The sequence below is a fragment of the Lynx rufus genome, unplaced genomic scaffold (assembly GCF_022079265.1).
Source record: "Lynx rufus isolate CCGP_SWC_20201006 ecotype Redwood Valley unplaced genomic scaffold, mLynRuf1.p SCAF_7, whole genome shotgun sequence".
NCBI lineage: Eukaryota > Metazoa > Chordata > Mammalia > Carnivora > Felidae > Lynx > Lynx rufus.
The window spans coordinates 135,378,888-135,392,382 of NW_025814889.1; the positions used below are offsets into that span (position 1 = coordinate 135,378,888).

General features: G+C 58.2%; 1 protein-coding gene across 3 annotated transcripts in view; it reads right to left on the bottom strand.

Moving 5' to 3' along the window:
- Positions 1 to 971: 971 nt before the first annotated feature.
- Positions 972 to 13,495, bottom strand: part of NFAM1 (NFAT activating protein with ITAM motif 1) — a 35,903-nt gene continuing 23,379 nt past the window's right edge. For 2 of the 3 annotated variants that reach the window (XM_047065275.1, XM_047065274.1), the window contains exons 5-6: positions 7,294 to 7,381; positions 972 to 1,591 (exon numbers count right to left, since the gene is read on the bottom strand). In XM_047065275.1, the coding sequence (XP_046921231.1) occupies positions 1,380 to 1,591; positions 7,294 to 7,381 (300 nt within the window). In that variant the 3' untranslated portion in view covers positions 972 to 1,379. Of the gene's footprint in view, positions 1,592 to 5,188; positions 5,706 to 7,293; positions 7,382 to 13,495 lie in introns of those variants that run through there. The other variant, XM_047065276.1, reaches the window with a different exon arrangement.

Genomic DNA, 13,495 nt, shown 5'->3' on the forward strand with positions numbered 1-13,495 from the left:
CACTATCTGCTGAAAGCCTGTTTTGTCCCCCATTGAATTATCTCGGCTCCTTTGTTGAAATGAATAAATGGGAGGTATTGCAGGGTTTTGAGAGAGGGGAGAGGTGTGGTCAGATCCGTGCGATTGGAAGATCAGTTTGGTGGTAGAGACTGGGAAGGGCTGGAAGGAGAAGGGATGTTCTTTAAGTTTCTTTATTTATTTTGAGAAAGAGAGAGAGAGAAGGGGAAGAGCCGAGAGACAGGGAGAGAGCGAGAATGCCAAGCAGTCTCTGCACTGTCAACACGGAGCCTGACGCGGGGCTCGAGCTCCCGAACTGTGAGATCATGTCCTGAGCCGAAAACCAAGAGCCGGATGCTCAACTGACTGAGCCACCCAGGAGCCCCTGGAAGGAGAAAGGATTGAAGGGAGACGAGCTGGGTGGGCTGGACCCAGGAAGGAAGGGGAATTGGGGAGAAAAGCAGTCCCCTGATCAGGCTGGGGCTCCTGTGGGGAGGCTGTACCCTGAACCAAGGCCGCGAGGTCAGCCAGCCTGGGCCACCCAAGGCCTGTGGCACTCACTGGGGAATCTGAATGGGGGCGGGGGGTGGGCCAAGGGGCCCAGAGGAAAAGCTTGTGCTCCTCAGCCCCTCAAGGTCCACCAAGTGGTAAAATTAAACCCCCTCCAGACACAGCCATCGCAAGCAGGTTTTCAGGTAACGAGAGGATTGTAAATGCAAAAACAATGCCAATTACAGCAGCATTATCCCGGATTATGAAGCTTCCAAGAGGCAGTTCACACCTCCAGGCATGTCGTGCCCGGAAATTTCCAGGGGAGGCTAAGGGATCCAAATGTCTAGGCTGCCTGAAGCCAGGCCCCGCAGTGTGGGTGGGCTGCTGGGCAGCCCCGACTCCATCACCTCTACTGACCTGCCTTCGTTTTCCCAAGAAGACAGACCACCCCAAAGAGGACCCCCCACCCCCCGCCCCTACGATTCTGAGCGATATAAGCCTGGTTGTTGATCTCTGGCAGAAATTTGTCCCTTCAAGGACTTCCCCAGCCCTGGGGGCCATGAGTCCATCTAAGACACTTTATGCAACCCCCCCCCCCACCTGACCCATGGAGTCAGGAGGGCCACACACAGTTGGAGGCAGCCCAGCGCTGCCCCTTCTGTGCTATATAACCTCTAGCCAGCCAGCCTCTCTGAATTGTGGTTTCTGCTTTGGTAAAACGGGAAGACGCCCCCCCACCCCTCACTTGGCAGGGTGTTTTCAGGATTCAACGAGCTCTTGTAGATAGGCTTGAGGAACGGAAACCGGTACAAACTCCACGCGTGACCCCTCTGGCAGCCTCTGTTAGAACAGTGAATGTCCACGCTCTAGGCCCCGGGGATTCCTTCTCGTCATTTCCCCAAGGAGAAAGTTTTTGCAAATGACGCCCAAGGATGTTTCCTGCGGCCCCTTCTGTGAGGTTGGAAGTTGTAAACAACGGAAAAGGCCGTTTCCAGGGGCTTGGCTAAATGAGGATCCATCGGTCCTGTGGAATCCTTTGCTGTAATTAAAGAGTCTGGTAGCTTCTGCGTGGCTGTCACGGGCGGATCTCCACCACGTGGGGCTGTATGAACAAAGCAAGCACCTACAGAATCATTCCATGTGAGCTCTTCAGAGCCCCCCGCAAGCACCATACATTTTATATGTTCGTGTACATGCATATATGTACGTGGATGCAATAAAAACAGCCTGGAAGAAAACGCACACACACACACACACACACACACACCCAAATGACCCAGTGGTCACCTCAGGGCGGGGGCACCGGGATGGAGGCTGTAACTGGTGGGAGCATCAGGGGGACTTTTACAGCCTGCATTATGCCTGTTACCCCTGCATCACCTGCTTGGATAAACACATCCTAAACGCAGAGTGCAGAGAGGAGGGTCGGCCCCGTGCCCCGCCAATGCTCGCAGGCCGTGATTATGACCGCAGGTCAAGGGCGGAGCCTAGTAAGGGAAGTGTCCCAGGGCCCTGTGCTGCTGATGTCCCCCAACTCTTGGAGTCTGAATCCAGGTCTGAGGAAGCCCCTCAGGCGGGTGAATGACGTCCGTTGGCACGAAGGAGGGACAGAGAGACGCCGCTGTGGCAGCCTGGCGGGGCTGGGGCCATGGCCCACCTCTCCTGGCTGAGCAGTCTGCCAGGGAACCTATTGAGCTACATAAAAATCCATCCTGGAAATCCCAGAGGCATCCTTAGCATGGAGGGCGCCTTTAAATTAGAAGGGAAAAAAAAAAAAAAAAAAAAGGCAGATTTGCCAGTAACTTGATTTCAGGTTGGCGAGGGCTGACGGCCAAAGCGCAGTGGCTCTGCTTGGCCAAGGCCCCCAGGCCACACGGTCCTGCAGCGTTGGGTGTGAGGGGAACCCCGGCCCCACCGAGGTTCTGTGTGGAACCGCACATGTTCCCATGGAAACTCTGCTTTGCAGAATCCTCTGGAAATTGTCGCTGAGGAGGGGCAGCCGCTTCCCACACCCATTTTTGTGTTCCTGGGTTTGGTTTCCAGGGATGATTCTCTCAGGCAAGCACCTGAGAGGAGCAGGAGCAGAAAGGGGGTTGGAGGCTGAAACCCGGAGGGAACGGGCAGCGGGGGCCATTTCTGAGTGGCTGCCCAGAGGAGGTGGAGGGTGCCAGAAGTAAGCTGAACTGTTTCGGACGCCTGAGGCTCAGAAGAGGGTGTCAAGGCCCGACCTAGGAGGGCAGGGGGGAGCTCCGCTGAGAGCTGGAAGGAAATCCCCGTCGGAGCCAGGCAGGCTAGACGGAGACTGTCCCCCTGAATTGGGGCAGGGTCTGGGTGGGAAGAGGCTGTGCCCAGGGCCTGGCCCTCAGGGGCCGCGGGGTGGGGGCGGGGGAGGGGGGTCCACAGCGCGAGGCCAGGAATCCGCCCTCAGGATGTGGCCATCCACCCTTTGGGTCTAGGGCCCCCTAGGGCTCCACTCACCAGGGTCTCACCTGTTCCCCTCCGATCCGACTCCCTCGGGGTGCTCCCAGCTGACCCTTCTTCCTCCGGCCACTCCTGTCCCGCCTGGGCCAGGAACAGCCCTCCCCATGCCATCCCTCTCTGTTTGCCATGCCCCCACCCCGGGTGCTCCCTGTGGGGGCTACAGAGCCTGGGTCCCCATCTCCCCCAGGGAGTCCTGACCCCTCTTTTAGCAGACCCCCTCCACACTGCTCCGTGATAGCCTGTTTTTCCTGGAGGCTGAGTGCGGAAGAAAATGCACACCCGCTGAGCCTCTGGAGGAGCAGAGTTCCCCTCTGTCCCCTCTGAGCCACGCCCAGCGGTCTTGATTGTCACTGCAAGCGAGGCTCAGGGGGACATGGCTGCTGGGAGGTAGAGGTGGGGTTCGAGAGAGGCCAGCAGCCACCCGGCCTCAAAGGGCTCCCAAGTGTGGTTGGTTCTTCCCCCCTGTGCCCATTCAGAGTCCAGAGGCCACACAAGCCTGCCTGCCCTCAAGGAGCGCCATTCGAAGCCCTCTCTGTCCCCTTCTCCTCCCTTACTGCCACCTGCACCCCCCTAAAGCAATCTGCCACCCCTCCACCTACACCAGCCCTTCGGGCTCAGGTGGGAACTGTTGAGCCCAAGGAGGGACGAGATCCTATGTAGGTTTTATCCCTTTGTGGAGAAGAGACAGGGGGCGGGGCAGGGCAGCCTGGACCAGGGCAAGCAGGTGTAGCCCCTTCAGGCTTCTCCGGTACCCCAGGGGCTGGCTGGAAAAGTCTGACTCCCAGCCTGAGGGGCTGGGGTCCTGGGGCCAGGAGAGAGAGGCCCAGGCCCAGCAGGTAGCCTCCTCCTGGTCTTGCTGGCTTTGGTGTCTCCGGGGAGGCTTGCTGTCCCCTGAGCAGCATGCCTCCCCTCCCCCCCAGTATGCCTCCCCTCCCCGCAACTCCCAACCCTGGCCTCTGCCTCGGGCTGTTGGAGTGAGTCCGCCTGTTGGAATCCGGAGCCTGGAAGACACTTCTGCAGGCAGCTTCGCCCCCTGAACAGGCAAGGAATTCATTCAACTCCAGCCTCCTGGTGAGCAGGGCCCTCTCCACTCAGCCTTATAATCCCACTAGAGCCTTCCTTGCGCTGTGCTCACAGGCCAGGCTCAGAACCAAGCTCGGAGGCTGTGGGCTGCCCTGTCCTGTGGGCCCAAGGAGGCTGCGGGCCAGCCTAGCAGAGGGGCCGGGATTTCTTTCGAATGTCAGTCTACTGCTTCCCCTCCCCCAAGACCCCCCAGCCCATCTACCCTGAGGGAAGGGCCTGACCTGCAGACCCAGTGCTGCCTTCGAGCTGCCCAGTACGGCTCAGGGACCAGGGCCGGGGCTCATGCCTTGGGCCCCCCCAGCGTCCCTAGACACGTTTGGGGTTTGTGCGCAAGGGCCCCTCCCTCAAGGACCTCTGGGAAGGGCGTGGGGGTGGGAGGGAGGATTTTACAAATGAGAGCGCGGAGAGCAGCAGGGGTGGAGGAGAGCAGGGGAGGGAAGGAGCAGAGCCCAACAGCCCTGGTGATCCCCACCCTTAGCCCCCTCCTGCCTGTGTAATGGGTTCCAGCAGGGCTGCTGAGCACTTGGAGCCCCAGAAACGGCTCTGTGCAAGCACTGAGGGCCACTGTCTGCACGGGGCCTGAGCTGCGGCCACATCGAGGGGGCCCTCCTGCAGCCCAGAGGAGCCCCAGGCACCAAACCACTCGGCTAGAGCGTGTGAGGCGGTGCCCCGAAGCACTGGGGCAGGTGCACAAGGCAGACAGAGGGAGGAGGTGGGTGGGGTCCGCGTAGACCAGACGGCGGCGAGGGCTCTGGGGGAAGGAGAAGTCGCTGAGGCCCTGAGGGTGGAGGAGGGCTGCAGGTGTTGGCAGGGCGTGTAGAGGGCCAGGCGGATGGGAGACGGCTTTGGGGTCCCCGTTGGGGGATGGAGAGCTTCGGGAGGTTCAGCCCGTTTGGCCAGCATCTGCCCCAAACGTGCCGGATCTGCTTCCTCAGCTGCCCTGCTCCAGGCCCCCAGCCTGATGACCGGCACTCAGCCACCTCCTTGGCCTCTGGCTCTGTCCCAGAGCCCAGCCCCGCCTCTGCACAGCTCCTTCGGGCCCACACCCCATTCCTCCTGCGCCAGCCCCCTCCTCTACTTTGTGCGGCCGCCTTGTGCCTTTGACCTAGCCGGGTAGGGGCACGGAGGTGGGGTATTAGTGTAGTCGTTCCTTTATTAACCCCCTTGGATGCTCGCGCTCACGGCACTGACAAGGGTCCTTTGCTGGGAACCTCCCCGAGGAGGAGCTCACGGTTGGCCTCGCCGGCTCAGGCCGCGGTGCAGGCTGGCGCCCAGAGAGCTCATGAAAGGGTGCAGGGGGCTTGGGGAGGGGCTGTGTCGAGGAGAGCCTGTGAGGACTAAGGAAGCGCTCCCGGGCAGAAGGGACAGTCTGGGCAAAGGCCAGATGTGAAACGCTGTGACCGATGGGTCTGGCTGGGACGCAGAAGGAGGGGGTAGGGGGCAGGCCAAGGCCGGAAGTGCCTTGAGTGTGGGGGCGAGGTGATGGGATGCCCCTGGGGCCTCACTCCTGGGATAGGACAGGTCCTGTGGAAGGAGGAGCTGCCGTGGGACATCTGATCCAGGGCGAGACCGAAGGGCCCGTGGAGCTCATCCTAGAGATTTTCATAGACCAGGTTAAATTCGCTGTCATTCGTAAATCTGTGCATTTTCTCCTGGGGAAAAAAAGGAAGGAGGGAAGGAAGGAAGGAAGGAAGGGTAGGACACAAGGAGAGAAGAAGCGGAGAAAGGAAGAGAAAGAATAGGTAGGAAGAGAACAAAGTTGTACTAATGCCGTTTTAGTCAGAGGCGCAGCTCTGACTGGGAGGCCTGTCCTTGTCCCCAAGGCCACCTCACCAGTCTCTTCCTCCACTCCACCCACCCTTGCTCTCTGCCCTCCAGCCCTTCTGCCTCCCCACATGCTCTTCCCTCTGCCTTGGGTGTTCCCCCACCCCACCAACTCCCCGACCACCACCTACTCCCCCTGCAGGGTTTGGTTCAGCACCCCCGAAAACCCCCTCCCCTGGCCCTAGTCTGATGCCTCCCCCCGGCACACCCCTCACAGGGGGCTGCAAATGCCTCTGTTTGCCAGTGACTGTTCCTGCAGACCCGAGGCTCCCGAAGGGGTCAGCCGTCCTGGCAACACCTCAGAGCCTGGCACAGGGCGGGCACTGCCTAGGATGGCCCAGACATCCTTGGGGGTCTCAGCATGGGGAAGCCCTGCTTCCAGTCAGGGCCTAGTTCAGGGCTGAGTAGAGCACGGGCTTGGAGAAGAGGAGTCAACAATGCCAGCCTGGGCCTCCTGGGCTGGGGGGAGGCCAAGTTCCAGCTCCCTCACTTCTGACGGCTCTTCCAAGATGCCCGTGGGCCCACCCACTACCCAAGGGCTCCTGTACTGGCTCGATGAGCCTCCTGCACCTTATGATGCCCAAAGCTCAGGTGTAGACATTACTTAACCCGGAACTCATTCGAATTCAGGGCAGTTGGTTTTGTAGGAAAGGGTCACTCATCCAGTTCACAGATGAGCAAACAGGTTTCAGAGAAACCATGACCGGTGGCACCTGGGTGGCTCAGTCGGTTGAGCGTCCGACTTCGGCTCAGGTCATGAGGTCCCCGTTCGTGGGTTCAAGCCCCGCGTCGGGCTCTGTGCTGACAGCTCGGAGCCTGGAGCCTGCTTCGGTTTCTGTCTCTCTACCTCTCTCTGCCCCTCCCCCGCTTGTGCTCCGTCTCTCTCAAAAATAAACATTAAAAAAAAAGAGAGAGAGAGACAAAGAATAATGATCAAGTGATATGCCTTGGCCTCCATCATGATGAACACGGACCCCTGACCAGGCCAACTCAGGCTGGCACCAGCCCCGACACCAGCTTCCAACTTTAGCCAGTGTCAGCCTGGGGACAGCTGGAAACCTAATAACCCCTGCCCGATCGACCAGTGTAGACATTGCTCACACCGCAAAACCCTACGGGGCCCCAGTACCACGTTTGACCCTCATGGCAAGTCTGTGACTCAGTTTACAGAGGAGGGGACTCGGGCTCAGAGGTAAGCCCCTCGGCCAGGGCTGCGCAGCTGCCTGGGGACAGAGCAGGAGTTCAAACCCACTAGTCCTCTTAACCACTAGGATGCCTGCCTAGGGGAGAGGGCTCTGATTCGACTGCAAGAGGTTCACTCCTGTGGTCCTATTTACCCCCATTTCACAGATGAGGAGAGAAGGTCCCATGGAGTAAAAAGGGGAGCCAGGCATGCTTCCCCACCCCCCTGCATACCTGGGAGACAAGGCTCTGGGTTGGGGGGCAGGCTGCCGGGCACGGTCTGGATGCAGGAGTAGATTTCAGTGTCTCTGCCCTGTAGAGACTGTGGGAAAGGGCAAGGGTCAGAGGAAGGCGACCTGGGGGGCAGGGACTGGGTCCCAGCAGCCAGGCCTCCCCGTTATGATCACCTCTGCCTGCGGGCACCCAGGAGACGGGGCCCTTTGGGCCACAGCCTGTGAGGGGACAGTTACCTCGCCCAGCTACGTCACGCACGGCCATACCACTGTACCTTTGCACCTGCCCTCCTCTCTCGCGCGGAACCGCTTTGCCCTTTCCCACTTGTTCACGGAGACTCTCCTCTCTGTGCCCCCTGTTATCTGCCTCACACCATCTCAAGGTCTTCTGCTCAGCCTGGGTGGGCCCTCTACAGGCTTCTGCCAGGGGCCCAGATCCACTCCCACAGTCCTTGACGGTCCTTAGGCCCTCCAGAGCCTGGTTGCCAGCAGTCCCAGCCATGACACCCATGGCCGTGGTTCCAATAGGATGCCCTCCCGGCACCTGTCCTCACTCCCTGGGTCCAAAGCCACTGCACCCATGAGGGTCCTGGCCACCCATCCACCCCTATAGGATTCCTTTGACACCCCCACCGCGGCCCCTGCTCACAGATGACTTAGGCACCTGCCGGGTCATACACCTCTCCCATTAAGCTGTACTCGGTGCGTGTCTGGGTCACTGAACCTACAGCTTGCTGGGCATACTTGGAGACTGGCACCACAGGAGCTATGATGAGGGGGCTCCTTGCTCACCAGGGCGTGTGCCTTGAGGCCACAGTTACTCTTGGCCTAGCTATGAACAGCCTGGCCAGAGGTGTCAGGACGGTAGAAAGAGCTAGGCCTTGAAATCAGACAAGAGTAAGCATCGCTCTCAGCTCTGACCATGTGCCAGCCCTGGACAGCCCCTGGAACTCTCTGTGTCTGAGTTTCCTCACCTGTGAGATGGGAATAATCATATTTTACCTTGCAGGCTCAAAGCACGATTAAATGAGATATTGTATGTTTGGCACAGGGTTTGGCAAATAGTAGGTGCTGAACACCTACTGAATGACTATGAGTTGAACAATTGTCCGGGGAGGCTTGGTGCCTCCCTCCCCTCTCTGCGGTCGGAGCCTGGACCCTCCTCCAGACTCTGCCGGGCACCCGGGTCCCATGCGAGGAGCAAACGCTGTTCTTCGGGGTTGGCACATCAGAGCCACCAGAGCCTCGGCGAGAGGCAGGAACCTTCCCTTCCCGCGCGCGTACATGTCATATGGAAGCCGGCTGGTTGCCAAGGAGGTGGTTTCCCTGGCAACAGGCAAGCAGGGGTTGCCGAGGCAGGCTGGAGAGACAGGTGGTGCTCTGAGGCAAGGGAGGGGGGAGGTGGGGAGGAGAGGAGGGAGGGAGGCGCTGAGAGGTAGCAGTGCATGAAAACCCGAGTAATAAACCATTGGCGCTCCGGAGACCCTCACTTCAAGGGCATCACACACAGAGATAGCTAGGCAGCCCTGGGGATCAGTTCAAGGGGCCCTGAGTCAGGGGTCTTGAGGAGAGGGGCTTCTGACCCTCCTCCGGGGAGGGAAGGGGGCCAGACTGCCCCAAGGAGAAGCCCCATCTCCAGTGGAAGGCGACCTCTAGGGCCCCTGCTCAGGCCTCTCTGGTCTTCAGGCCTGCCTGGCACACAGAATAGGCATCTGCTACTCAGCAGCCCTGTGCCCCCAGCCTCTGTCCGCCAGACCTGGATCTCCTCCGAGCTGGTAGGCCTTCCAAGCTGGACATTTCCGGTCACAGAGTGAAGGGAAAAAAGGGCCTCCCTGCTGACATCTCAGCAGGGGTGCCGGTCTGGGGTCCCACACGTGGCTCCCTTCTCCCTCACGTCCAGCCCACGTGGGCTGCCTGTCACACATGAGCCCAGAGAGGCTCAAAGATGTCTCGGGTCACACAGCCCCCTTGGGTGGCAGAGCCGGGATTGAAACTCAGGCCTCCTGCCCCAGCTCCACGCACTCCCCCTGGGCCAGGCAGCGGCTGGGGGACTTCTGAGACACAGAAGAACACCCTGTCACGGGACCCCACCGGGCCTCTGACCCTGCTGAGGGCAGGAGAGGCAGGGGGGCTGAGGGCAGGGCAGGCTGCAGGGGTCGCTGCCAGTTAGCAGCTGCTGAGTGAAGCCTTTGACAAGCCCTGACCTGCTGGGCTGCATTTGCATTCAGGGTGTGACCCGCTTCGCTGGGCTGTGAAATGCCTGGCGGCCTCGGGGGCTCCGCACCTCCTGGCCTTCCTTTGTGGTGATGGGAACTGCCTCCCTCGGGGTGTGCCTGCTGGGAGAGGACTGCCCTGGCCTCTCAAAGGGCTGCACTGGGCTGGGCTGGGCTGGGCTGGGCTGGGCTAGAGCAGGGCTGTGCTGAGCTAGGCTGGCCTGAGCTGGGGCGGCACGGGAACGTACTGTGCTCAGGCCGTGCTGGCCTGTGTTTGTCTGGGACCCGGGCCCCCCAAGTCCTTTGCTTCCTGCTGCTCTGTGGGCCACAGTGCTGACCCAAATGGCTGTCCGTGCTGAAGTGTGGAGTCAGTGGCAAAGCCTTCCTCCAGGTCAGCTGAAGACAAAGCTGAAGTCAGCTGCCCCAGGGCCAGGACCTAGTACGAGGGTTCTAGACATTGGTCCCCCTGTAAGACCTACCCCTCCCTGTGACCAGGAAAACCCAGGAGCTGCACTCTCGCGGGCACCTGCACTTAGGGACTTGCACAACGCACTCTGGGGGCAGCTGGGGGCAATTTGGGGGTGTTGTGCCAAAAGGGGCAGCGCTCATCGGAGAAGAAGTACCTCTGCTGTAGGTCAAGGTCCTGGCATGTCTGAAATGAATGGCCCACTGAGGGGACAGGAGTCCGGGGAGGCAGGTGGGGAGTCCCTGGAGGCTTCTGAGTAGGAAGCGACCGCATCGATGGCGTGTTAGTGAGGTCCCCCCGCTGCAGTGGGCAGGAAGGAGGGCAGCAGGCCAGGCTGAGGATGTAGCAGAGCTGAGGGAGGTGTTCCGCAGAGCAGATGCCCCACATGTGCCCCGGGGTGCCCAGCACCGAGCCCCGTGGAAACCCAGGCATCTGGAGGGTAAGAACGGCCCTCCGCCTGTCCATATGGCACTTGACTGCTAGGCACCCACTGTGTGAGACAAACCACGGTCGCAAAAGTAAGAGGTGGCCATAAGGACCACAGAGGGACACGGAGAAGGAGGATAGGGAGGTTGGGGTCGTGGAGGGGGTGGGGAGCTTGTATTCTAAAAGGGAGGTCAGGAAAGACCTCATGGCCAACGTGCCATCTGAGCAGGGTGCCGGGGAGGGAGGGAGCAGCCCCCATGGACAGCTGCAGAAAGGACACTCCGGAACAGAGGGCACGGCCGACAGCAAGGCCCCGTGGTGAGGGGATGCCTGGTGTTTGGGAACAGCAAGGAAGCCAGTGTGACTGGAGAGAGGGGGAGACCATGAGGGCAGAGCTCGTGGAGGCTCTGTCCGGGGCTCTGACGTCGACTCTGAGTGAGGCAGGAACCTTGGGAGGTCGGTGGCAGTTGTGAGAACGTGCTCCCCAGACCTCCAGGCCCAGGGACCAGTACTGACCAGGGGCCCCGGCTGCGGGGCTCTGGAAGCCATCATCATGGGTACACGGAAGCCACGGAGGCCCTGGGGGCTCCTCCCAGCCGGTGGCCAAGCACAGTGGGGGTGCCCGCACAGCCTCCTACCCTGGCAAAGGACCTCCTCTCGCGTGCGTGCGCACTCCCACCGGCCTTGCCGAGCCTTCCCTAGACCGTGCGGCCTCGGGACTTCCTCTCTGCCGTCCTTCCCACTTTCCTCACTCAGGACCAGCTCTGCATTGGTCTGATGGCCCGCCCAGCCTTCCCCATTTTCTCCCACAGGTGGTTTCCTTACTAAGACCATTTCAGGTTCGCCCCAGCTCTGTGGCTGCTTCTCTGACTCCCCAAGGGCCCCGAGCAGAGCGAATGTGATCTGTGCTCGAGCAAGATCCCTCTGGCTGCTGCCCAAGGACAAGGATAACAATAGGCCAGCTGATCAGAAACCAACTGCAAGGCAGCAGACAAGAAACGGTGGTGGCTCCCACCAGCGTTAGCACCGGGTGGGGGGCGGGGATTCCGGACACGCTACGAAACGCGACGCGCTGACAGATCAGATGCGAGCCGTGACAGAAACAAGGGAAGGACGACTTCCAGGGCTCAGCCCGGACAACTGGAAGGCTGGAGCAGTCCGTCCCTACAACGAGGACCGGGAGTCGAGGCACCTCAGTGGGTAAAGACTTGGAGGCTGGTCTGAGAGAGAAGCCGGTGACTCAGATGGAGGGACTCTGGTGTTCAGAGGAGGTGTCTGGGCTGGACGTAGAAACGTGAGAGTTGTCAGAATATAGATGGTGTCAAACCTTAAGGCTGAGTGAGATCACCCAGGGGTTGAAGATGGGGAAGACGATCGAAGAGAAAGGGTCCCAGGACTGGACTCTGAGGTTGGAAAGTCAGGGTTCCACGAGGAACCAGTGAAAGAAGCTAAGGAGGCCCCGGCAGTGAGTCTGAGGAGGGGGCATCACGAGGGTGTAGAATGTTCTGGAAGCAAGTAAAGAAAGCGTGTCAAGGAGGGAAGAGAGTTTGGTAGTGTCAGATGCTGCTGATTCATCGAGGAAGATGAGGACCAGGATTTAATCCAATGACATCTGGATGTAACAAAGTGGAGGCTGATGGTGACCTTGAGGGGGAAGATTTTGATGAATACCTGGGCAGGAAGCCCTCCTGAGGGGGGTCGGAAAAGGAGAGAGAGGAACTGAAGACAGAGAGTTTTGACATTTCTGTTATGAGTCGTGGAGAAAGGGCAGGGTCACTGGAGAGGGACGCGGGCTCGATGTAAGAAATCCAGGATGGAAGAAACCATAGCACGCTTGCAAGCTGTAAATGCAATATTCTACTGTTAAACCCTACTTTACAGATTATGGAACCAAGACTCAGAAAGTTTAACAGAACCTACGAGCAAAAGAAGTAGGCTTCGAACCCCAGTCTGCCTGACCCACTCCAAATCCATGCCCCTGAATAGATTACTGTTAAAAAAACAAATTGGAGTGGTACAGCTTTTTTTTTCTCCTCATGCCACAATATATCATGAGTATTTTCCCACATGAATAAAAAGGAAGACTTGACATAATTAAAAGGAGAAATATACAAATATACAAAGAGATGGACAGATTTAACTCACTTCTCTTAACATCTGATAGACCTAACCCAAAAACTGATAAGGAAATGGAATATTTTATACAGACGATCAACCGACTTGACCCAATTAACACGTGTTGAACACCTAGTCAGCCGTGCACAGTGCAAGTTCTTTGCAAGTGCACACAATACAGGCTGAGCCATAAAGTAAGTTTCGAGAGACTTCAAAGGATTAAAATCATACATACTATATTCCCTGATCACAGCGGAATTGGCGAGAAATAAAAAATGGAACAATGACTAGAAAGTAATTAAACATTTGAAAATGAAGCAAAATACTTTTAAACAACCCATGGGGTAAGGAAGAAATCCCAACAGAAAATTTAAACTGAAAGATAATAAAAATATGACATATCAAAATTTGTGGGATACAGCTAAAGCCATAATTAAAGGGAAGTTCATAGCTTTTAGTGCATAGATTAGAAAAGAAGAAAGATTGGGAGTCCTGGGTGGCCCAGTCGGTTGAGTGTCTGACTTCCACTCAGGTCATGATCTCACGGTTCGTGAATTCGAGCCCTGCATCACAGAGCCTGCTTTGGATCGTCTGTCCCCCCCCCCACCCCACCTCTGCTCACTCTCTCTCTCCTGTGCCCCTCCCCTGCTCACTCTCTCTCTCTCAAAAATAAACGTTAAAAAAACCAGAATTAATGAATTCAACAAGGTCACTCTATATAAAGTCAATATGCAAAAGCCAATCATATTTCTACATACTTACGATAGACAATTAGGAAATAAAATTGAAATGGGGCTAGCACCTGTATCTGAAATCCCTAACGTGAGACTCAATGACATAACAGGTGTAGAATCCCACCACAGTGCCTGGCACATAGTAGGCACTCAACAAACGCTCCTGGAGTCATCACCCCTGTCGTTAATGTCATGCCTACCTGCCCAGCTGGTAGGGACCAGCCTCAAGGGCTCCCAAAGTCTGTGGCC